We start from the raw sequence: 26,149 nt of genomic DNA, 5'->3' as shown, positions 1-26,149 counted from the left end.
AGCAAAATCCACCATCGTCGTCAACTTTCCCAACACACGGCGGGTGGAACGAGCATTAACGCAAACATTACTTGCAGCGCAAAACTCAAAGGACCGCTCAGCAGTGTTCACAATTGGACATTAATGCTTTCACATTCACTACTCATAAGTGCTTGGGGGTCCTCGGATTTATTTTCGACTCACAAATGTACAACAATTTACGCAATCGTACTGAAGTTGGTCAAATTTGGTGCCATAAAAAGCCAAGGTATCTTAACTGCAGGATCCCCTTAAAAGTTTTAAACATGTATTGACACCAGACAAAATTTGTCTGCTAGAAAGAACAGGCAATGCGCATAAAGCATTAACCATATCAATTCATTTTTAGGTCTATTCGATTCAGCCAAGTTTCTCTGCAGCTTCTGCACCTATTCACAGTGTGCTGCACCTAGACCTTTGATTCCCCAAGGTGCAACGGTGCACCCTGCACCCCCGTGCATGATTGAACAGGGTGCAAGGCAAGGTGCCGCCGCGGTGCAGTTCACCCTTGAACCTTGCAGCGAGTCGGTATAGCCCGGCACACCATAACTGGCACCCCCTGCACCTTTTCGTTTGTGGTGCTGTACACCTTTTTCTGAATCGAACAAACCTTTTCACTCAGTGTCCAACCGCAATAATTGATCTTATATGTGGCATGCAATCAATAAGCTACACAATATCTTCAATACAAACACCAGCCTGTTTACATAGTCCTTGTTTACCTGTTATACTGTTACTTGTTTGACTGCAATGACTGATGTGCATCTACATGTTTGGCTGCAATGTAAACAGGTAGGAATTAAGGAGGTAGCTAAGAACAAAGCTATCTAAGCTCTTCTACACAGGTTTCTCTGATGCAAAGCAAGTAAATCGTTGCAGGTGAGAGGAAGCAAAATATCCAAGAATGTGGAGCTCTATCTTGCCATTTGGGTATCCAGAGCCATAATCCTCTGCCTTCACACTTATGCCTTCTGGAAACTCCCAAGACTGAATAGCATGATCCCGAGCCACCTGGATAGAGAAGAGAAACACTACAACTTTGTACACAGCAGCATTGCAAACATGCCATGACTTATGTTTATCTTCCTTGTGCATAAAAAAAAAATTCCAGCATTGCAGTAACTTCTAAATTGAGCTCTTATTACTCATGAATATGAAAAACTCATTGCTTACTTAGATGCCATATGCTCCATATGCTTAAATGCTACGGATAGTTAGACGTGTAGAGCAGTTTGCTTATGTACGTGGACTATCCAGCAAATCAATCAAATCACGGGGTTTAGCATACCAAAGCAACACAGGATCTAGGAGAGATGCCGTAGTAGGGTGGCTCTGGATTAGTAATTTCGAGCACCTGGGATTTTATAAAGCATACCTGTCTAAGTAAACAAGAGTATATGCATTTTGCCCCTACTGTACCTAAGAATCCCCAGTGTGGCTAGAAATCGAACCTGTGGCCTTGTGCTCAGCAGCAGGACACCATAGCCCCTGAGCTACCACCAAATTGATGTGCTTTTACCCTATAGCCTATATACACTGGTACTTTTCTCAGTGCGTGTGCTGCGCATTTAAGTACTACAAATATGATGGTGATGTATTGATATTGTAGGCAGTGCTAACACTCTTGAAAGCGCTGTAAATGTGAAAGGCTCCTAAATGGGTGTATTTCTGCAAATAATGTGAGTAGTGATTTAGCATGGTGTGTTTTCATTTATTCTGTACTGCTGCATACGTAAATAGTACTTTGTTTTACCAAGGAGAGCCTGACCTGTGATACTGTAGGCTGTATTCACAGCAATGGAAATGCTACAAACGTGCCCAAGCTGACGCATTTCTACAGATAGCTCTTGTATCAATTGAGAATGTTGCGTCTTTGCCCAATTTGTAGTGCCATGATCATAGTGCTTTCTTCTACAATGTTGAGACTGATTTATTTATATTACAGGCTATGGCTACTGTACAGTATAGTAGATAGTTCTATTGTGTATAGTATAGTAGTATAGTTCTACTCTATAGTAGAGCCTAGTTGATACGATCCCATTACATACGATTTCCCAGCACCAACGTTCGCAATCGAGAACACAAAAAATGACATGGGTTACGCTTATTTTTTACCAGGTCATACGTTCCCGGAAAACATGATTTCTTGCACCAACGTTCAGTACATTGCCAAACTGCGATTGTATGATACGTTTACCGATCGCCAGATCCCATGTAAAAAATAAAATGCGCGATGCGCACGCAGTCGAGAACAGTACATAGTTGCCCGCATCGGCAGCTTCACCGCAATACTCGGCCGCCCGTCTCACGTGAAAATGCCAGCGCACACTCAGTCTTTATTCCAGTAGCAGCAAATCTCCTACAGGGTCATCGCAGGCCTCATTCACAGCTATCGCCGCCAAACCTATTGTAATAAGCATCTTCACCTATCTAATTTACAGCGTGTGGGGCATAGTGCCGTTGGTAGCGTGCTGCACGCTTTTAATGGGCGATAATCCAAATGTGTCGCCTTTCCCTACTACAGACGCCGTGATATGAGCATCACGTTCCGCTTCAGCAGCACCCAGCATCACCCACCAGTTCTATTTCGTTTCGGCTCACAATAAAAAATAAAATTATGGGGTTTTACGTGCCAAAATCACTTTCTGATTATGAGGCATGCCGTAGTGGAGGACTCTGGAAATTTGACCACCTGGGGTTCTTCAAAGCACACCAATAGGTGCTGTTGTGATTGGCCGTTAACCCAGCGACAACCTCCGGTCATGGATAATGCGATTATGGGAAATAGGACGACGGCCTCGTCAAGGTCATTCTCAAATTGGATGTTGTATGGCCACCACTGGAGTACCTCGGTCAGGAGAGGTTTGGACAATTAGCAAGGCTACGGTCTTTAACTTATCAGCCGCCCAAATTGGCACGTCCACGCCAGAGGCGCGGTCAGTGCAAGGATACAGTCCTTCACCTGTCAACTGCCCAAACTGGCACGTTCACACCGGAGGCGGGGTCAGTATGCTACCCTTCCATCCCGTTTGTGCCCAGTGATGTGCGTGTTTCCGACAAAGCTCCCTTTGGAGGGAAAGGGCAACAGACCTCTGGATTGGTGGGACCTGAGGTCATCAGTCTCCTGACGCCGGATTCGGGGAGGTGACTGAACAATGACCACGCAGGGGATAAAAAGAGCGACGGACAGCAGGAGTGATAGGCTGCTACAACTTTTTCATGAACTTTTTCTGTACTACTTTGAATTTTCTTGTAATTATGTAATATAAACTTGTGTGTAAAATGTCCTGGATATCGAGGCCCAGCCCCATGTTCCCTTACTCCTCTATGAGCAGAGTATATTCGACGACTTCGGAGCCCCAGTCGCAACAGTGCATAGAGATGCCCCCACTAAACCTTGCAGAGATAAATAAATTACAGCCTATATTATGAACAATGTGAATTTTATGTTTTCATGATTTTCAGGATGCTTTCAACCTAACAAACCTGCGTGCTTAACAAGGCAATTTACAGTGCCCATTCATTTCATCAGATAAGGGTGTAACAATGCATTTTCCCTTCTGCATCTAAAATAATGACTGCAATGATGAACAGTAAATGAATGTTATAGGTTAGTGATGAGAACTTCTAAACCCAGTAACACTTAAATATATTTTGGAACACAGAGGCTCCTCCAGGTATTTATGGAAAATTGCACTGTAAAGAAGACAGAATAGCTGGATTATGGAAGAAAAGAAGAAAAAAAAAGAATCTGGTATGCTGCATGTGACATAACAGTTTGCCAATTTGAGAGCAAACACCAGATTTACATTTAAATTCTGTAATTTTTCTTGTTATTCTCTAAATGAAAAAGTTGCATGTGAGAGACTCTTTATCACAACTATGTATACAGCAAATAGCAGTGAGTGAGGCTCTCACTTAAATGTTTACAGGTATCACTGTTTAAACACAGATTAAGTGTTCCCTTTCATATTGGTGCACAATATAGGGCACATTCCAAAATATCACAGACAAAAAAATATGGTGTAGTAATTAGTATCTCACCTTGGCACAGATACTAGCTGCGCTAACAATGGGATACGTAGCATCTGCCTTTTTGGCCACTGTGACATCTATATCGGGAAAAAGTGCCTGTAGTTTTTCTTGATACTTTTCAGGTGGGCCCACTGTGTCTACATACACCTGGAAAAAGAAAAGTATGAAAAAACAAAATGCAAAAGCTGCTAGGGTGCCCAAACATTCTAGAGTAGCATGCCATCAGCAACACAGAGAACTATGCCATATTGAAAAGCACAAGCCTAACAAAGGCTAGGAGGATGTGGGCATGACTTGGGCTTTATATAGATCTGACCCTGTTCCAAAGATCTCATGGGTGCCACTCTGTTTGATCACGTGGCGATGCGTCCACTGCTTGCCTCAGCTGCCTCCATTGCATCCGTACTTACAATGGATGTGCATGATGCCGCAGTGTGGCTCAGCAATCTCTGTTATGGCGGATATTGTAGACGGTGATTGGGTGGACGGCACGAAGCTTTGGTCACAGCTTCAGAGGACATGTAAGCACTTTTGGTGCTTATTACTTACACCTTGTGCAAACAGCACAAGCAGCATATATGGTGCTTGTACTAAAAATGGGGCTAGAAATTTTTTCCAAGTTGTCCAAACTTTCCCCTTTTGAATTAATCAGGATCAGTGCGTTTCAATCTTCATTCTTTACTTGGCAATCACTTTAAAGCAGCAGTTTGTCATGTTTCCAACTGACTCCATAAATTTCTTTGGTGCAGTCACTTTTTGATTGTTTATTTTCTGCCTAATCGCTCGCAGGTGTGCTCAGTTGCGATAGCTTTGTCCTTGCTGCGCATAAGGGCTTGGAACGTAGAGATGTAGATTATCTGTACTTTGCTTTGTAGCAAAGATGTAATATCGCTAGTCACTCACTTTCTGTGTGGACTGTCACGAAGCATTCAGCTTAGAACATTCATGTGTAGTCAGTGTAAGTCGCTGTCACCCATGCTTCGGTGCATTGATTTAAGAGGGAGTCCATTAACTTATTCTTCATACGTGGGCGATATGAATGGCGTAAGTTTGCACGGCTGTTGGGGTGGATGGAGGTAGAGCATAGATAGCATGTAGACAGAGTGCGAGAAACTAGCGGAGTGCACCGCTAGGAAGCGGCGCTACTCCCTTTGTCACTATGTAACGAGCAGCACTAATTCTCGCCAACATTCCGTGCTTGAAGTCCTTTCCTTGGAGGTTAGCGATACAACAATGGCAAAAGACTTAATTTTTTTATCCTCGAAGAAAGCCATGCATCGCAAATGGTGGCCGGCAACACAGACGTTCTTTATGTAAAAGCGGTCCGTGGACTTAATCACACCTATTCATTAAATTTTTGATTATGAAAGTCACCGCAACCAACCACTGCACACGCCTTCCCTTTACCGTTCCACATTTTGAAGCATGGATGGAGCACAGGGTATTAGCGAACACCCAGTTGCATTTCTAGCACTTGATCGCATAGTAGCAGGGCAGACATGGTAATGCTTTCGTTTTCATGGAATTTCGTGCGAGGCAACGTGCAGCGCAGAGCTGAAAGTGCCATCTCATTTCTCCAGAGCAAACCGCTCTGCAAAAACGAGTCAATAGAGCCATTTCGGCTGGGCCACTGTGAGATATGATCATGCTTTAGGAAAATCACAATCCACAGGCCTGTTGCCAAAATATAGAAACATGGATGATCTTGTGCCTGAAGCTCACAACTGCTTTTGTGCCTCTTGGACTGTACTGAGTGTAAAACGAGCAAATGACCGTCACCTGTACCCATGCACTCTACACACGTACATTGCTGCAATGCATCTGAAAATACAGGGTTATGATTAATGTGTAAAGCACACACCAGGCTATGCCAGTGAGAATCTACAGATCTTAAATACACATTCTTCCTTCTGGAGCAATATGTACAATTGCGTCTAGCCCCTCCCCCCTTCTTCCCTGCCCTACAAACACACACATACGCAAAGTGATTTTTTCGGGGGGATGTTTGGAAACAGACCTAAGGAAAATTTAGGACAATTTAATTTCTGAACTATACTGGGTTGCCGCAGAAGCTGCGACCACTGAATGCCATAGGACAGTGTAAGCAGTCTCGAACAGGTTTGGAAGTATATGGCATTAAATTGTGAATTATTCATGGAAGCAGAGTACATTTTGCTGCATATCAACAAGAGATGTGCAGTGGACTTCAACAAATGCGCCTTGCAACCATCAGCCCAGAGAAACACAACACAGAGCTACCACCGACAACATAGACCTTAAGACACCACAAAGTTCTCGCGCGACAGCGCATACACCTCAAAGAGACAGTTGGCGCCAAATGCGCCCCGCAACACGGTTGCAGGAGAGCAAGTGCCTTTCGCAGAGAAAGTACAAGTAGGAAAACAGGAGAAAGAGCCAAAGAAGTCAAGTGGGTTTATTAAAGGAATGATATGCTTTACAGCATATAATTGTTGCAGTGAGATTAGTAAAGCACATAGATTTCTTTGGCTCTTTCATCAGTTTTCATGGTTGTTGGTTGGACTTTCACTGCTGATACAAAGGTGCCGATGTATAAGACGCATGCTGTTAGCATTTGTTGCTGAATGCCTACACAAATCATATCCTTCAATATAATTTTCGTGAGATTTCATTGAAACTTTCAGCACTCTAATGGAGGTTGTGAAAATGCGCAATAAGCGACAATGTGAATGTATAACTCGGCTTCGTCGTAAACATGGTTTTGTAACATTGAATTTAATTCAGCGGTTTTACGGAATAAAACCATGATTTGATTGCGAGGCATGCAGTAGTGGGGAACTCTGGATTAATTTTGACCAGCGGATCTTTAATGTGCCCCCAATGCACGGAACACGGGCATGCTTGCATTTCGCCCCTATCGAAATGCGGCGGCGGCCGGGATTTGATCCCGTGACCTCATGCTTAGCAGCGCAACACCATAGCCGCTAAGCCACCACGGCAGGTATTTCGTAACATCATCTGTAAGAGTTGAATGTGTGAGCGAACAACCTGGCCTACTGGCACATGCTGTTGCATGAGAGCTTTGCAGTGCCTGAAGGTTTAGATGCTGCAATCTAGCGCTCAGTAAAAACAGCCCTTCTCTCGTCACTCTCTCCACCTGTGACGCCTGCATCTCCAGCACAGCTGCAGATGTACTGGTTAATACTTCTGTTCTCCACGAAATTACGCACTGAAACAACAGATGCTACCTAAATGTCCTAACTGAAACAAATATGCACCTTCAAGTGCGTCATTCCTTTAAAAATGTGAATAGGTTTCTAGAAGCATTCGTCTATCACTTAAATTAACAATCATCATCAATGGTTTCTGTACAATTTTGGGGGTTGTGTTTGTTATTTTGTTGTGTAATTCTGTAGAGAACAGAGCCAGTGACCAGCGCTCTTGTAGCAGTAGTTAGATGGCTATGCCTATTTGCCGACTCGTTATATGTGTGCTGCCCTGTGATGAGCCATGCTGAGCAAGGACATTGTTTCTGTGGGCAAGAGACCTTGAGAAAAACCGCTTCTGCAGTAAAATCTCCTAAGGCACATATTGAGAATCTCTGATATCAGCTGGATTACTAGGACAGGCAAATACTGCCTGCACTATAATTGCAGTTAGATGCAGACTTGTATGTAACAAACAACATGTAATTAATTACTTCGTGATTTTGAAATTCAATGATTACTTTATTACTCAGTAACAGTCACTGTAACTCAATTTCATTTTTCAGTAACCAATCACTTGTAACCAGTTGCAACCAGGACAAGCTCTAACAAGATATGCAGCTTTTAGCAGTTGCATTTGGCAGGAACTACAGTAGAACGCCTGTGGTTATAAAACACAGCAGCCTCGTGGGTGTGCCTCTTTCGATGGGCAAACCAGTTTTGCACGCCTCTCTTGGAGGCGCTTTTAAGAGGCATCCATAGGCGGTAAGAGTTGCTACTCAATACTTTGCTTAGCGCAATCAATTATTTTTCTCATATAGACAACTTTTTGGACGTTAAATGTACATGTTCCTGTCTGTCTGCATGATACGTGACATGCCTACATTTATCTTGCGATTGTAACACAAACAGTATTTTGACGGCTGAATGATAGGCAGTTATATTTTTAAGTACATTACACATTTAAGCCCTTTTTCAAGCAATGCAAACTTCTGCTGGCGTCCCTTACAATTCTTCGGTTTAAGTCTAAATGGCTAATAAGTGGAGAAGGCTGGCAGAAGCTTCACCAGATGTTGGCCGACGAAGTGAATCGGTGTTGCTATGACTCAACACCAATGGCCACTTTGGAAGTCCTTTCCAGCAAATCTCTTGCAAATAATATTTTCAGCTTTTTCATAACAGGAGCATCTTCTCAATGCTTCAACAACAATGAAACGCTACTTACTCTTCAGGAGGATCTAGATGGCAAGCAATAGGGAATTATGTAATCACAATCTTGTGTGTAAAGTGTTCATATGCTACATAGCACCGTTACTTCCAGCGAGCACATCTACTGAGTTTTCTGTATCGCTGTTGATGTCTTTAGAAGAAAAAGAGGTAAGATGAGTGATGAAAAGCTTGAAAACAATGGTTAGTGAATTTAAACAATGTGTGAAGGGCTGCCACAACGGGCTCAAAGAGCCAGGCCAGCTCATTTTATATACCTGCTGTATTCATGCAATGTTAATAAAAGTTGAAACGAAAGTAGCATAACCGTAATCAATTACTTTTTTAGTAATTGCCCAGTTACTTTCACAGGGCAGTAATTGCTTATTGTAATCAATTACATTTTTGATTGAAATTGTAATTCACACTTTTTTTCTTAAACGCGTACAAGTCTGGTGAAATGATAGTTAATCCCTAAAGCTTTCCAAATTAACTTTGTAATTATTCACTTAAAGGTACGTGTGCTAATTCAGAACTGGAGCCGAGTAGAAATGAAGTCTAATCTCTTTAGCAGGAAACATGTGGTTAGATACAGTTTTGAGTAATACACCCTCGAAATCCATGCTCAGAAGCATTGATGTTCCAGCTACTTATGAGTAAAGCACTTTTTTCATAATGCTGATAAATGTTAACTAGAATATAAATGCACTTCACCACATAATTTGAGAACATATTTTTCAATACTGGTGCTTCCTGGAAGGCGACATTGAAGGAAGCTACAGTTTTGGTGAACTAAACACAATAAAATTCCCCACTAATAAAGTAAAATATGTGGGAAAATATGCAGATTGTGTACTACTCAGTGAGTGCATGATGACACAATGCTGACAAACCAGTTTCTCAATATATTTGAGCACCTTAAGGAACCTAAACAACAGAACATACTTTCTCATAGCCAGCAGTATGCACCAGTAAACATGAATGTATTACATGCCATTCTAATGGCACATGGTATATTTTATTGAAGCAGTATATCAAGTTAATACGAAACATGTTTCACACATAGAACATAGGTAAGAGCAAGTGCTTACTTTTGCTACTTGTACACCATCATCCAGAGCTTGCCGAATGAGACCAATGGCAGAGTCATGGCTAATTGCATTCAAACTGTACTTTGTCCTACCATAGAAAAGCAGAAGTTACATCCACTTGCTGTAGAAATAGTCAACCTGTATCAACTTTTGCATGCATCAGAACATGTGATCACAAGTTAAAAAGAGGTAGAGGACGTGATCTGCTTACAGGTGGACTTCTGCCTTCAAAAAGCATGCTACAAATGTTCTGCCCATGCAGTGTCTTTCACAAACGTTAGCTTGAGACCATAAAGTGACAAGTTTGTTATGAAGGAACTTGAACAAGAGCGGCTGGCTTCCTCCTCGAGCAAAAGCTGCCCACAACGCTCTAACAAAGATTGAAATTTTTTGGGCCTACCTTGTCTCCAAATAATAATCGTCACCTATCTTGAGTGATTTTTTCTTTAATGCTGTGTACCGGATACTTCCAGGTCAGGAAAAGCATGTGTATTATCATTGTGACATAGCATTCTTGACAGGAAAGTAGCTAGCACAGAGTTTTCAAGAAACTAAATGCAAGCAAAACAGATGGCGATTGTTGTTTTGGGACAGGGTATGCCCCAAAAGGTGTACACTTTTATAAGGTGTACCTTCAGCCATTATGCTTAGCACACTTACAAAATTGATTAATTTATGATCTGCGAAACTGCCATAACGTTTGCATCCAATCTGATGTTTTCATAAGCACTGCTTTCAGAATTAAGCACAGACAATCGGTGTCAGCCACCAACAATAGCACCCTAGTAAAGTGTACGTTAAAATACTTTTAGGATAAAAGGTCTAGTGCAGGACACTTGGCATAAAACAAAATTCGGCCTTTATAAAAGCTATGACAAGAGCGACATGAAACCTACGGTGTACATGTCACTCTGCAACACTAATAGCAGAAGAAAGGAAGCAGCAGAGGATATGATTTTGCAAAACTGAATGCTAATAGCATCTATCAAACTTTCTGTACTACATTAATTTATTGAATCCATCATCGGTCACCAAGCAATACATTACCAATCAGCAAAACCACAAGCAGTTTCTGAAAATGTGGCAATGACCACATAACATAATTATTTTCGTTCAAGTTTATTCCATTTTTATCTGCCGTGCAAACTTATCCTGGTGCTAATAACATAGCTACTGAAGCCAACGACAAGATTAAGTGCTTTGAAACAGCAATGGAATAGAAGGACTGCATTATTGCAGCCCAGCACAGTTCGTGCACATGTGCACAGATGCTTGCTTGAGGGATTTTTGTTTGCCAAATATGCACTCACACATCAAGCATGTGGCCACTGATGACAGACGGAGGTATGACTTCCACCATAAAGCCAAGAAATGAAGATTTCTCCACAGAACTCAGAAGCTCTTCCCTCTTCTCCTCAGTAAGAGTTTTAGAATCTGGTGTGGCAATAACAAGAAAAAATGGTATATGTTTGCAGCAGTCTTGCACTGCTCGTTTGGGGACATCTTACCAGCAAATCCAAGTTCTTTCAGCTGACTTTCTGCTGAAAGTGGACAGTAAGCAATTCCATAGACCATGGGACCTGCAATAAACATGTTTAAAAAAGAAAAAAAATGGTGAGTGCCCCTTTGCGTGAAAACAATTCATGATCACAGCTGTGCCCTTCTACAAATTAAAATAAGTTAGAATAAATATTGCATTCAAAAACAATACAAATTATTTTGTGCATATGCTTGCCTGCACTACTCTGGTGCTTCATAATTAACTTTTATATTGGAGTTTAGTGAGAATACAAATAAAAAATACAAGTTATGTTAGCATAGCAGTATCATCTTTAAGGTAACCTCACTTCTTACCCAGTCATAAATTTTCTAATAATGGCACTCGTTTATTTGAGAAAAAGTGTGCAGTTTGCAGAAAATGGGTGAAAGAAGTTTAGAAAAAAAAAATACTGAGGGAACATGTATTCTACTCAGTGTTTAAAGTGGAGCAGCCATCATGCTAAAGTGTCTTAAAAATAGATAAATAATTATCCTAAGTTTACTGTTTTAGGAAGGCAGCCGATTGGTGTCAAGAATAATCTCTCATCACTTTGCAAACATTCTGGCGGCTGTACCCCAATGTGGAAGCTCCAAATAAAAACAGGACGGGGATATTCATGCTGAGGCCAAGCTTGTTTATAGGGACCTTGAGCAACCTTCTTACTGAGCAATATCGTAGGCAAGCAACGAGAAAGTAGTCAATTGTTTCCAGTTCATCGCACTGTATACACAAAGGAGATGCCGCCAAACCAGCCCTGTGTATATAGAAATTTAGTGTCAGGATGCGGAAGCGTACCCTAGTAAATGCAACCTCTAATTTGCATGTTGGGCAGAATTTACGACTTCAGGGGAATAGTAGGTGGTGGTAGTCAGAACACGAGGCCAGGCTAGATTTATACAGCTCGTTCATCACTGTTAATCTATGAAACCTAGGGGCAGTGATATGAGAAACAGCAGAAACTAAAGGGCCACAGAGGAAAGCCTGCGCTAATGAGTAGGCACATTTATTCAAAGGTAAACCTTTGTGCAGAGGCACCTTAATTAAACAAAGAAAATACAAATGAGACAGAGCCAATAAACATAATGCTTGCAAAATTATTTTGTCGCTACATGTTGTAAGTGATCAACATAGAGAGAGCGAGTCGGTGACAATAGTAGCTACTTTGAAAGAGAGGGGTTCAATCTCCACAATGATAAAACTAAAGCTAAGAATTCTGCTAAATAGATAGGAGTAAAACCAGGAAGCCTAATTGAATAAGACCCATCTAGCAAATGAGAAAAGATTCCTACACCTTCCTTTTCATTGCTCTGCAAGGCATCTGTCGTTATTATAATGTTGGTCTGAATATGCCTAAGTGATCACCCAGCAAGCTATTGAAAATTCATGAGGATAAAAATTTTGCATTATTTAGGTAGACATTTTCAAAAATAATTTCTAGAGGGACAGTAGTAGAATTTGCTGGAGTTCAAGGGCTCAAGTAATGCCTGTGCAGAGACCAACAGTAAGCATGAAAATGGGGCCAATGGACACTAAAAAAAACTGTCAAGACTAATAAACACTGTCTCGTGTCTTCTAAAATGGGCTTCATGCAGTCGCAGAAAGGTTTCAGCTTTTAGTAGTCAAAACCTAGACATTAACGAAGGCACTCGCGCTTCCAGGTACAGTACAGCGTTCGCTAGAAATTTGGGGAGGCCAAGCCAAAAGTGTAGTGCATTCCATTTTATTTATAAGCTGCCGCTTATAAGAATAAGCGGCAGCTCCAGAGAACAGAACACACCCAAATTCTAATATTGGCTTGACATACATGCTGTATATCATTAGCAGCGTGTCTCTTCGCATTTCAGAACGATTAATGCTCAGTCGTCGCAATATTCCGAGAGAACTGCCTCCTTTTGCAGCAACATACAGTACACTACAGAACATACAGTAGCAAATTGCGTTTACTATCACAAATCACCCCAAAGTACTTAGTTTCTTCAACTTGGGGGATGAATTTGTTCTGATAACAGAGAGATATATACACTGAACTCCTTAGCGGAAATGAAGACCAGAATCGCGCTCTTGTTAACGTTGAGAGACGGGTCAATTCTTTCTAGCCACTGTTCAAGGGTGGTGATAATCTTACGTCCTGTAATGAGACTGAATGTCACCTGAAGAAACAAGGAACGCAATATCATCCGCGTAAACTTACGTGTTTACGTCAAGATGATAAGGGCTTTTTAACGAAGTTTTGTCGAAAACTTCTTCCTCAAAACGATTCAATTACAATTCAGACTTGCAACACGCTACACACGGCACTGCGTGCATAACAGTAAATAAAATCAAAACATTCTTTTTCTTTTTCTGCCTGTCTCGCTGAATGCTTCAGTATATTTGTGATATATTATTTCGTGCTCGAATGTGTAGTGTTACCATGTCTAGAATAATTGTTTCATACTCAAAGCATACTCAAAGCTCATACTCAAAGAGTTTGCCGCGATTGACGGTAGCTACAATATGATCGAAGGTACATCAGCGAATCACTTGATGAAAGGTTTCTGGGTCTATTATTCCAACGCAGGATTCAAAGCTATGTAGATCACGCGTATGGCAACAAAATTAAGCATCCATGCACGGCACCTAAAACAGGTCCTCTTCCAGCCTCGTCCACGCCCAGCATACAAGGCTCTGATTTTGTTACATCCGGTACGACTGACTTAATTATAGCATTTTTGCTATTATTTTTATTAAAAGTATCTAAATTCATGCTGACAATGGCACTCTGACGACGAAAAATACTGAAGCAGCCCGCCTTTTCAGAAGACGCTTTGTAGATTGGATTGGATTCTTTCGATCACTGTCGAAGCCACTCCTCAAAGCCCCCCCCCCCCCCTACGCTCTTTCAGTTTCTTTTTCCTCATGGAGGAAGTAAAAACTTCCTCCATGCTTTTTCCACGATGGGACTTCAAAAGTACAAATAAATGTACGAACGGTGCATTTACTACGTTGGTTTCATGGCTCGCTCAAAGTAGTGAAATAGGTATTAAATTTTTATTAGACAGTCCTAAAGTTCAAATTACTGCAAGTTGGTATGGCCTCCAAGATTGCAACATTCAGTTCTTCAGTTTTCAGTATGCAATCTCAAAGGCCTTGCATTTAGATATGCATTTAGAGCACTGCAATGTTGCCATTTATTTTCAACGGAACTTGATGCGCAATAGCCTAAATTCGAAGAAAGAACAAGTTCGCTTCACAAAAATTGATATATAATTTAGTATCAGCCTAACAAACAAGAAATATGCCTGCCATTATTATGCTTATGATCAATGCGTTCAATGAACATGTCATTATAGCATCATGCTGTCGTACATCCGTCTTGAAAACGGAGCCGGAAGTTAAGTAGAAAGAGCATCGCACTTCGCGCATGCGTTGTTTTCTTGCTCGCGTCCCGTGCTGTGCGTCCCGTTCCGCGAGCAGCTACGCAAACTGAAGGGGCTTCGGTCGAGTGCGGGCGTGACTGAAAGTCGCGACGGTTTCGACACTGTTCTCTAGTTGCTGTTGGCTGGGCTAATAGCTATTATGATTTGCGAAGCGTTGGCGGACTGAGTAAAGGCATATCAGGAAGACGCACAGATTCGCACGATGAACTCCCTGAGGAAATGGTTCTACAGACCAAAGGTGAGATATTTAGGCTTAATGCTTGATCGACTTTATCGTCTGCAGCAGTTGCGTACCATCCGCGCCTGTCTCTCATGATCTGCAATACGTGGTGCGCCGTCGTTTTTCAAAATGTTCCAACTGCCAGACTTTATTCAAACAACGCCGCACAACTAGTGTGATTAACTTTGGCCTACTGTTTACTTCAGCAACATTTAGTAGCGTCCTAAACTACAGTGAAACGCGTCTGCTGAAGCGCGCGGTTCCAGCCTCAGGACTGGTGGCCGACGATCGTTTGCATGCTGTGTGAATAATTTGTCCATCCATAGGCGTATTACATCTGCTTTAGTGCAGTTAGAGCGAGCATTGTCTGTCTGCTGTGCCGAATGCGTCATCAGACCCATTAGCTTTCGCAATCTCTTCAGCAGGGATATATTCAAATTGCTGGGCCGTGACATCCGGAAAGTGAGCCCCTTCGCGTCGGCCTGTGTGACATGGCAATGCAATCCGCTCGGGACCCTTATTTTTTTACCGCTAGTAGTTGATAATTTCACGACCGGTATATTCACACTCTTGCTGATGCAGCTAACGTTATGTGCGGAAACCGACGTGGAGCAGAGTGTGTCAAATTGCCCCTGCCGTTAACTGACATCACGCACAATTTATTATACATAGTTCGCAACGTTTAGCTATTTCATTAGTCGTGACGGCTACTACGTAGCTGTACCGACTATAAGTATTTTATGACCTTTAAAACTCTTCTGCTATTTGAATTACGATTGTCGGTTCCTCATAATTTTCTTATTTGGTAATGTTCTTGCGTCCTTTCTGTCTAAAATAAAGTGACGATAGCAGTGATTTCACGGATCACTATATCAATATTTTACAATCGCGTTTCTGTTTGACACTGATGAACGTCTGCATCGAGATTACTTTCGGCTAGCTTTTCGTTGTGCCGTATGTTTAACAACTGCGTGAGGCACCGAGGAGTGGTTTAAGGTGTCGATTGCTTGGACATTGTTATATTCTTGACACCAAGGGGCCTAATCGAATTCGTGCGCCGTGTCGCCCATCGGTCTTGTAGGTACGACGTGACAAAGCTAGCCGGCCGTTCGTTACCTTCCGTGTTTTTGAGGAAGTGGTCGCGAGGAAACTTTGGGGGTCGATGATTGCGCCCTGTCCCCCTTCTCGTGGATTGGAGTTTTCATTTGTTATTTTATTTCGCTGATGTCCTTGGATTGTAATTTACGCGTATTTCATTGATTGTAACACTGTATTACCGCTCAACCGGGGCCATCTTCAGAATTCATTCCAAGTGGACAATGCCTTGAGAACTCACCGGTTATCATTTGTAAATTGTGCCCTTAAGTAATAAGTTAAATACTTCATTAGTGAAATTTGGTTAATGAGTCAATTATAATACGCGATTTATTCTGCAAGTATTGTCTGCCTCCTCGAGCCATCTAGTTCAAGAATTTTCCTGTATGCCGCAGGCAATATATATATATATACCCAAAACCTCGACAGTGCGTGTTGTCCGCTCCTGCTCCGGTCTAAATTCTGGCTGCGCTGACGATTGGTAACTGAAGCTCTGGTGGCATGCCGCGCGGATTTCATCTGCCGTCTTTGTGTGTCTGTCGTAATGCAGGATCGTTCAGTTGCGTGAGCTGAACTACAATGGGAACTGTGCTGCAAGGCCGGCTATTACATATCCTCCTATGTTTCAACTCTATATAGCGACCAACTATACGGCGCGAAAAAAGACACCACACAGCGAACACGACACACACAAGCGCGTGTTCTTGTTCACTGCACGGTGTGAGCTTTTAGTGCCGTTAAGAAGAATGCGTAGTAAACCGCATCGACTTGCCCGGCAACGCGTTCTTTTGGACAAACGATCAGGCGGCTTCTCGCGAGCGATTCCTCGGCGGAGGCATACCGGCAGGAAAACGCGGCACTCGATTATAGCACAAGCAATGCAGATGACAGGACTAAGCGAAGAAGACACAGGCGCAGATATGTGCTTCGCGTAGAACGGTCTTCTGGCTCGACCATGCCATGTCTGCTTACCGCCACCAAGCGCGTGGGGCCTCACACGCGGCCTTGGTGGGCGGTAGCATTCCAAAAGAAGTCGGTGGCAGCTACTTGATGAACCTTGCTTATGTGGCACTGCGCTTGCCGCAACATGCGTCGCCGGTCATTCACTGAGGAGTGTGTTCGCTGTTATGTGAGGAGTGTATTCACTGTGGTGGTGCTGCTAGCTCGGGGCCTCTCTTGAAGGGTGACGGGAACTTTGTTCTCCGTATCCTACATGCGAGGCCGTTCACTGCTTGAGGGCCGTTTCCGTGTTTCAATCTGGCCACGTTGTTGCTTTTATCGTCGCTTGGTCAGGACGTCGCACTGAGGCGCCCTCTGAGCGTACCAAGGCTCAGAGATTAGGATTACGTTGCTGATAGTTCCGTTTTTACTGGAGAACACTCGACTTTCTTATCCACGTCTTTGCAAACTACTTGTCACATGCATAGAACAATGAAAGCTACAGTGCAAAGACATGCAGAACTAGAGATAAACGGACCACATTTCTGCTTTTGCCCTTGTGTGGGTCTAATGTTTATGAGGACCTGCTGCAATAGCTCGGTGGCTATGGTGTTATGCTGCTGAACACGAGGGCGTGGGTTCGATTCCCGCCGCGACGGCCGCACTCCGATGGGCGCGCAATGCAAAAGCGTTCGTGTACTGTGCTTTTTTTTCGGAGCCCTCCACTGCGGCGTCCCTCCTAACCCGCTGTGCAGTTTAGGGACGTTAAACCCGACAACTTAATTTCGTAATCATTGTAGTTTTTTTTTTCTTTTTTTGAATGGCGCTGTGCTAATGTCACAACGTCGAACGAAGTCTCCGCTCGTTGCAACAGCAGAGACATCGAGCCGATGTCGCCACCACTCTAAAAAAGATATATCCAAGTAAGGTGTGTTTGCATGTCTTCTCTCAGAACGTCAAAGGATATCGCCAAGAGGCGTAAATGACACAGGATGCTAACTACTCAAGTTCTTTTGCAAGTAGTTCGTTCTGCTATAGTACAGCCGTTGCGATTGTAGCACTCGGTGAGGCACGTATATATTGTGTGTGCGTCACGGAACCACGTCCGTGCTCCAGCCGCGAGTGCACATTTTACATTTATTTCGCTCGTGAAACGCTCTGGAACTTTCAGTGAACGTCAAAAGTCAGTGTACGATTCGGCGTCGGTGATCGGAGAGAGCGGGCAAAGTCGGCACCTGACTTCCGCAGGTACTAGTAGCTTCCCCGTCTTCTCGAACGCTTCGATCGCGTCGAGCATGGGCGACGGTCGACTCTGCCGTTATCGCCCAGCCGCGTATGATGTTGAAAAACATTCTCTTTGCAATGGAACGAGCGAATTCCGCTTCCTATGTTATTCGCGGAAGCGTGGGGACCGACGTCTGCTCGACGTCGCTCCTGTTGCAGGGAGCTGAGACAAGATGTGACATTGCTCGCAAGTAGCTGTTGACTGGCGGGATGAGTGGACGCTTGTGGGAAGTTCCCGCGCGATTACCGCGAAGGCGCGTCTCGCAGCTCTGCCAGCGTTCCAGGAACGTTCGCTGCTTTTCACCCCTACAACCCCCACCCACCCTGGGGCTCGTCTGGCTCCGTTGAGCGCCGTCGTCTCGTGGCGGTGCAGTGCGCGGGGACGATTTCGTGTCTGGCCCGCGTTATTTCGGACTAGCGGCTGTGAGTGCACGTTTCCCGTTCGCATTTTGGCGGTTAGCCCTGCGTCTTGGGTGCGAGATCCTCTTCGTCGCTTCGCCAACTACCCTAAACATGTCACACCCCCCCCCCCTCCTCCCCCGTGCGGGGAAATTTACATACCAAGGCAGAGCCTATTCCGCGCGCTGCACATGTATGTAACCCCGCCCTCCAGTCCTCCTCCAAGACCTCTCTTAAAATCCGAAGTTGTCAAAATAGTCGGGTGTCTCCCTCCTCCACTCTGTGTCACAAATATTTGTACAAGATGCGTTCTTTACGAGCGTGTAGCACGCATTTTCCACCGCGGAAACCGACAGACGTAGCCTGTCACTTTCTTTATCACCGTTTCTTTTTTTTCCCCTCTTTTTCTTCGTAATCCAAAGCGTTAGCGAGAGGCGTTGGCATGCGTCTATCATGGCGTGATAAAACTGAAGTCCTGCGAGGTTTGCTTCATTGCTGCTTATGTACAACAATAATAATACAAATACAACAATAATAATAAGAGGATCAAAAGAACGTCTCGGAGAAACTAACGGGCAAATTAGAGCATGTTTACTGGAGTGTTCCGGTCGGCCAACTGGAGTTTGCGACGTGCACAAAAATAGCGCGGAATGTAGGCGCTGTAACCGCCGGCAATTGAACACACCACCTCGTGCTCAGAATGGCATAGTCACTGAGCCACCGCGGGGAGTTGAACGTGAAACAATTTGGAGAACGTTTACGCTTCGCCTTTAACAATGGAACGCGACAGCATTCAAAGGTTCCTGATTGCTTCTCACGCTTCCCGGCAACTGGAGCGTATTTAACCGTAATGCTTACCGGTAAACGCTGGCCGCTAACGCTATGCACGAAGGCGACCGTTTTGGCAGAAACGCGGTGTCTTGCGTGGGCTGCGATGCGGCGTGGCCTCCAAGATACTCACACGCCGGCGCGCTAATGGCGAACGCCGTGGCCAGTCTATGAATGGTAGAAACGCTGGAAAAGTGGTTTCTTTTCGTTTTCGCGTAACAGAATTATGTTTTCTCGCATAGTCAAATTACAATCCGACGCTATCATGTCTGTAGGTTGTGTGTAAGTCGTACTTTGCGATTTTTCTGCATATTTTAGTTCGAGAAATTCAATTATTTCAGTAGCTTCCTTGCGCCATATGGGGGAGGGGGGGGGGCTAGGTATGCGACACGGGGCCTTTAACGATATCGCGTTAAAACAGTTCTGCTTCCCGACTATATGTCTGACGTTGAGACCTGACATTAAAAATTGTCCACTTTGGTGTGTGATGATGTCAGCCACCGCGAATTACATCACTTTGGTCTTGTTTGCGCGACCGTCCAGTTACCGCGCGCGACAGATAAGCCACGCCGCTAGCGACATTTTGTTGACGAAATGCCGCGCGTACTTGCCGCTGTCGGGCATCCGAAGCGTTCGCGGCCACACGAGACGGGTCCATAGTGCGGCGCCGTCGCGATCCGCGCGCACGTCTCGGTTTCCTGCGCGTGTCGTGTGCCGCGCGATACAGGAGGCAGTCACGCGAGCCGGCGCGGCGCGTCATTATTCCAATGCGATCATCGCGACGAAGCATCTTCGGTCGTGCTTAGCAGCTGCCTCCACAGCCCTGCCAAATAACGTGGCACATTCCATTGTCGTGCGCGTACCCGTTCTCCGATGGCTTGCCTCGAATTGGTGAAACCCAACGATCAAAAGCCCAGCCTCGCTCCGTCTTGTTTGCCAGCCTGCTTTTCGTCTCGACGAGTCAGATGCCCGAATAGGCACTAAGAGGGTTTGCAAGCGAGGCTTGCCAAGTAGAGGCGTATACGCAGGGGCGCGAGTTCAATGTGCAGCGCTTTCACTTCGAGAAAGGCGAACTTGTGCAATGCTCCTGAACGCGAAGTCGCGGTTTCGATTCCCGGCCGCAGCGGCTGCGTTTTTATAGGGGCGAAACTCAAAAAAGCTCGTGGTGCACTTAGATTTGGTTGTACGTGTCAACTCCAGGCGGTCGAAATTAGTCCAGAGCCTGCCACTATACGGCATCTATCATATGTTGCAGTTGCTTTATGGCGCTATAAACCCCATGAATGAATCAGTCTATCGATCAGTCATTCGTTGCGCATTGTTTTGCGTTGTTTTCTTGCGCATGTTAGGGATTGCGTTCCACAAGAATTATACGTATGGGGTGCTTCATTACTAGCACTACCGATGCGCATACGTCACCAAACGCCTGAAAAACGTGACATGTCGGTCGTCGAGTATGCAGCGATTGTTTCAGTGGCCTACAAGAACAAGCTATTTTTCAACACGTTCATGGCAGCAGGCGTCCAAATGCTCAGTAGTCACGCGTAAGCCCTTTAATTAAGGCTCACTAATGAGGTTTTAATTCGTGACTTGACGGCACCTGTAATTGTAGAATTACAGCATTTTGAGCTCATTGTCGCCAATGTCATAAACGAAGTCAGTGCTCTGCATATGTTCCTCTCTCAGTGCGTAAGGAATAAGGTGGATAATTGATACGCGGGGCACTGGCGTATTCGCGGCACATTTCGGGGACGTATATTGGGCCTTGACCGCTCACAGACTTGAATTTCGCCGATACTGTAGTTAACTAAGAGCTTGTTGGCGACTGTTGTCCAGGAAGGCGAAGACTGTGTTGCCTGATAAGTAGCTTTTTTATCTATGATAAACAGTTTTTTTTTTTTTTTTAAGAAACGCCTGACACATACTTCAACAGACTTCTTTGCTTGGATAGTTGGTTCGCGTCTAGAGAAGACATAATAGCGCAAAAAGCGGCAATAGAAGTCAATGACCTTGCGTTCTGTGTGATCGGCTTAGTTTGAGCTGTTGTGTCAGAAAGAAGCAAGAAATTTTAGGGCTATTTCATTTCTGACCCAAAGCAGGTCACTGCAGAAGCGGCGGCCACTGAGTGCCTTAGCAACAGTGAACGTAGTTAAAAATACACTTACAACACGCGCTAAGTAAGCTTCTCAGCAGCGCCGCTCGCTGGAGCAAATGAGAAAGTCGCCAGGCAGCGCGGTCGCGTGTGGTGTGTTGTGTACTGGAGTACGGGCTGCGAGAGTGTCGTGTAATGTCTCCCGTGAATTTGTCCGCACAAGACTGCCGTTCAGTGTGCTACAACAGCCTCGAAAAAGGCGAATGGCCGACACCCGCCCATGGTATTCTACATACTTCGGGGCAGGTAGTAGAACAAAGAGAGGAGGCAAGCGTGTGCCACTGCTGTTGTTGGGAGAGTCAAGTACTTAAGTCGCGCTTCTTTCCTTTCGCATGACATTTTTTTTTTTTTCCGTGCCGTGCAGGCAGTCGAGGGGGCTGTCGCATATAACTGAGGTCCATTATTAAAGGGGACACTGGCGCTCGTAGCCTCGGCTGGGTGCACCTGCCGTGGTTGCTTAGTGGCCATGATGTTGGGCTGCTAAGCACGAGGTCGCGGGATCAGATCCCGGTCCCGGCAGCCGCTTTTCGATGGGGGCGAAATGCGAAACACCTGTGTACTTAGATTTAGGCGCACGTTAAAAAACCCCGGGTGGTCCAAATTTCCGGAGTCCCCCGCTACGGCGTGCCTCATAATCAGATCGCGGTTTTGGCACGTAAAACCCCAGAATTTAATTAATTTTATTATGTCATATACACATTTCAATCGTGTTGCCGAAATCGTAAAAGTTGCATGGCAGGGAAATTGTTTCTTTCTTCCTTTCTCTTAGGCAGGAGTGTTGGTGTGTTCAAGGTGATATCGGCAGACTCCTGCACGCCTTCTGACGTAACACGAGTTTAGGGAACGAAAAAATACTGCTGACATATCTGTCAGAGACAAGGCAGCGGGAACATGTACTCCAAGGAAGAAATATTGCGTGATAAATATATCTGAGGCATAAACAACCGCTTGTGTAGCTGTCAAGTCAGAGAGCTTAGAAATTTACAAAAGTATGCATACTACGGGCACGTATTTGTTTGTTGACTGTTGGTGCATCGTTTGCCAGCCAACCTTGTGCGAAAATGCGCCCAAAACAGCGCTCCGCAGCTCCAAAATATATCAAAATTATGCAACAGCATAGTTGTAGCTATAGGCGCCGATTCCATAAGCAGATAGTGTTTCACGCTCAAGTTGTATTAACGATCGCGCGATCAAGATGGTGGCCTCCAAGAAGTACATACATGGCGAACGCGGCGATACAGCTGCCAAAGTGGCCGAATATCTCGCGTGCGTGCACAAGGACGCGCTCAGGATAGAAGAAAAAAAAAATTTTGGATGGGGGTTGGGGGAGCATTTGGCTGTATTCAGCAAACGCTGTTGCAGTAATGTAGTATTGTGTTCCAGCAACTTCGGCATCATCTGATGTTCTCGCTCCGTGCCATAAATATTGCAATGAGGTTACACATGGCCGTTTATTGCTCAAGAAAGCCCTCACTCGAACCGTGCAATCTGCGGTTGAGTCGTGCTTGTTGACCGCCATCTTTTCCCCACGAGCTCGGTTCGACTGCTGCCGGTTTCCACCGGCAAATGCTGCCGTGAACGCGAAGCGTGACACTCTCGCGTTGTGTAGTTCGAGTGTTGGGGCGTTTTCTCGCGACACGGCGTTTGTTGCCATAAAGCGCAAGAGATTCTTCTCAACCAAATGGGTGCTCTGGGCATTAAGTAACGACAGCTGCGACTATCCTCTCTAATTAGCTGTTCGCCGGCGAGGTGGCTGCGGTCGCAAATTCAGATGATCTTTTTGCATTTGTAGCACCAGCCGTATTCGCGTTTGTAGCCGCCAGTGGAATAGAGCCCAAAACCTAGACTACTTTATTTATTTTGCTTTACAAACTATGTAGGCCAATTTGGCATGGCCCAAACAGTATGCAGAGGATGAGGAAACGACGAGCCGTCGACGAACTTCGTCCGACTGCGGCGTCTGGACGTCCATACCCGGAGTGGTCTTTCTGGACACTGTCAGATTCGACCATCCTATCGAAATTCGCTATGTTGCCATTTCGGGCCAATCAGAGCCCACAAGATAATTTGCCAGTATGGCGTAATTTGTCACTGTCCAGACCCCCGGCGTTCAAGATTCGGATGTTTTCCGCCCGCCTGGCCAGTTTGGCCACGCCCCGATCTTCGACCACTGTCGGTTTCTACTCCTTCTGGTGGAAAAATGTACCCGCGGTACGAATCGAGGGTGAATTCCTGTGAATACCGTCTAATCGCATACAGGGCGTTTCACTTAACTTGAGCCAAACTTTGAAACTATGCTCGTAGCTGGACCGAACCAAGGTAATGTTGTTTGCCGTCGCTTGGAGACACTGAGATAATTTTTGCTTTCTGCCTAATTACATAATTAGTCTTAGTTAATTAAACAACTTCTCAAACGTTATAATTAGATTAAAGGTGTCAATGAGAATATTGTACAGCGACATGAAAAGCTACCGATACAGTTTTCTGTTGCTCAGTACGTGCGACGTAAAAGTGTTTTTCCGAGCGTGGAAAAAGCCGGCGAACGCATGCAAAATTGCCTGCGGCCGTCAAGTGACGGCACGAAAATCTCTCCTCCTCACTGCGTGTATGCCACGCGCTTTTTCCTTGCGTCTGACAGATCGGCGCTGTGTTTACGTTCTTCGGCCTTAACGCTGTAGAGTTTCGTACAATTACTATAGGGAACTGTGGCGCTAGTGTCTACGGGAGCTGCAAGCAGAGCGGTTCAGCCAGCATGGGAATGATGGGTAGCACATGGATTTGCCTGAACTTCGTCTTTCTGGCTTTAAACGGCTTCGTGCCTTTTCAAACCTGTCATTTTCAAGAATGTACGGCGCTATAAATAATGAAATATGCAGTGTTAAAATTTCTCGACGGCACGATTCGAACACGGGAAGCATAGAAGCTCGATGTTGAAATCATTACGCCATAGACGCATGGACAAACAGACGCTTAGAACGACAGAAAGCTGAGCTAGTTGTTAAGGATTCATTATGCAAAAAGGAAGTGAGGCGTGCAGACAGGACACAAGAGTAGAGAAGTGGACAACACGAACGCCGACTATCACCTGAAGGGAGCACTGAGGCGAAAAAAGGAAGACAAAACTCATCTGCGCATGCTCAGGAATGGTAACACCACGTGTCATAAAATTCCCCTTAGCTGTGGCCAGTTCTACGTAGGGAAAACGGGACGGTGTATCAATGAGAGGTTAATGGAACATAAAAGGTCGTTAACCGGTGGATCGCCTTCTAATCTTTCGCTACATTGCCGAGATTGTAACTGCACACCAGAGTTAGATGAATGCGCGATATTGTACAGGCGTAAGAATGAAGATACGCGTCTTATGGTAGAGGCATGGCATATCTATAATGGTGGAAGTGCTTGCGTGATCAGCCTTCGATTACTTTACATAAGGAAGAGATTAAGTGCCTTAGCAGTTATCTCTCACGTATGCCGACACATGTACCCGACTGACACGTGGTGTTACCATTCCTGAGCATGCGCAGATGAGTTTTGTGTCTTTCTTTTTTCGCCTCAGTGCTCCCTTCAGTTGATAGTCGGCGTTCGTGTTGTCCACTTCTCTACTCTTGTGTCCTGTCTGCACGCCTCACTTTTGCATAAGGACAAACAGAACCGCTGCAATTGGCAGCGATTATGCGTGTTCGCAGAGTCTTATTGCCTTCTGCACTTCAAGAAAGGTATAGACTGCTCTGAAATTTAGGTCAATGAAGGCAGATAGTGGATAATAAACGAAGCCACAAAAACGTATGAATCTTCAAGCACGAAGATCAGCCAAGTCCATGTAGGTACTTCCCATCGTCCCTATGCTGGCTGAACAATCGCAGCGCCAGAGTTCCCTATAGTAATTATAGTGTGAAACTCTATGCTTAATGTAAGTCATTTCAGATGATAATGACAGCGTCGTTGCCACTGTGATCATAATCATGATGATGTGCATCCTTCTGGTGCGACGTCGCCGCGTTCAAAGGACAACGAGAACAAGATACCGAGAGTCGCCTCCGCGACCTTGTATTCAGGGTCCGTCTTGTCGTACAGAAGAATCGGATATGGCACACTGTCTCCAAAAACATTTCCGTCTGGACATCTCGGTTTAGACTCATCATTGCAAAAACAGTCGCAAACCATGGCGAATGAAACCAATCCAAGCCAACCAAAACCAGCGTGACGTTAATGTGAAACGATTAGTCCGGCTCACACCCGACGCGAGTGCAAATCGAGCTCTCGGGCGGGTCCTGACACCAGTTTCTCGCTGAAAGGACCGCTCTCAGTGGTCTCCTCAGTCCGCTGTACGCAGCAAGCAGCGAAAAATCCGTCCAGAAGCGACCCCTACCGCGGCACGAAAAAGCTGCCACCCGACAGCTTCCGCGGCGCGTTCTTCCTCAATAGTGTGCTCCGTTGTAAGGGTGTAGTAGTCGTTTTCTTTGTCGTGTAGTCGCCATCGTGCCATCGCTAGGACAGCAACCGCTGTTTTGATAATGTTTTGGGAAACGCGCTGCTGCTGAGCATGGGCTCTCAGCTGGTTCGATCACCGGCTGTGGCGGCCGCATTTCGATAGCAGTAAAATGCAAAAACGCTCGTTTACTTATTTAGGTGCACGTTAAAGGACTATTTCTAAAGCTCCCTATTAGCTCAACTGGTGTAGTTCATGTACTCGGCTCTCAGAGGGAGATCAGGGAGCAAATGGCAAGCCCCATTGTGT

General features: G+C 44.9%; 2 protein-coding genes across 6 annotated transcripts in view; one reads left to right on the top strand and one right to left on the bottom strand.

The window, feature by feature from the left end:
• Window positions 1-13,886, bottom strand: part of LOC135900979 (ribonuclease H2 subunit A) — a 41,101-nt gene extending 27,215 nt beyond the window's left edge. For 3 of the 4 annotated variants that reach the window (XM_065430608.1, XM_065430615.1, XM_065430629.2), the window contains exons 1-6: window positions 13,695-13,886; window positions 11,044-11,115; window positions 10,846-10,969; window positions 9,536-9,623; window positions 4,063-4,200; window positions 942-1,029 (exon numbers count right to left, since the gene is read on the bottom strand). In XM_065430608.1, the coding sequence (XP_065286680.1) occupies window positions 942-1,029; window positions 4,063-4,200; window positions 9,536-9,623; window positions 10,846-10,969; window positions 11,044-11,115; window positions 13,695-13,821 (637 nt within the window). In that variant the 5' untranslated portion in view covers window positions 13,822-13,886. Of the gene's footprint in view, window positions 1-941; window positions 1,030-4,062; window positions 4,201-9,535; window positions 9,624-10,845; window positions 10,970-11,043; window positions 11,116-13,266; window positions 13,406-13,694 lie in introns of those variants that run through there. The other variant, XM_065430622.1, reaches the window with a different exon arrangement.
• A 610-nt stretch (window positions 13,887-14,496) lies between these two features.
• The window catches only part of LOC135900948 (lateral signaling target protein 2 homolog), a 58,240-nt gene continuing 46,587 nt past the window's right edge, over window positions 14,497-26,149 (top strand). Inside the window, exon 1 of one of the 2 annotated variants that reach the window (XM_065430579.1) lies at window positions 14,497-14,732. In XM_065430579.1, the coding sequence (XP_065286651.1) occupies window positions 14,697-14,732 (36 nt within the window). In that variant the 5' untranslated portion in view covers window positions 14,497-14,696. The remainder of the gene's footprint in view (window positions 14,733-26,149) is intronic. The other variant, XM_065430584.1, reaches the window with a different exon arrangement.

This window comes from Dermacentor albipictus, chromosome 1 (genome assembly GCF_038994185.2).
Source record: "Dermacentor albipictus isolate Rhodes 1998 colony chromosome 1, USDA_Dalb.pri_finalv2, whole genome shotgun sequence".
Taxonomy (NCBI): Eukaryota; Metazoa; Arthropoda; class Arachnida; order Ixodida; family Ixodidae; genus Dermacentor; species Dermacentor albipictus.
The sequence above is the reverse complement of the archived record's forward strand: the minus strand, read 5'-3'. Positions and strand labels throughout refer to the sequence as shown.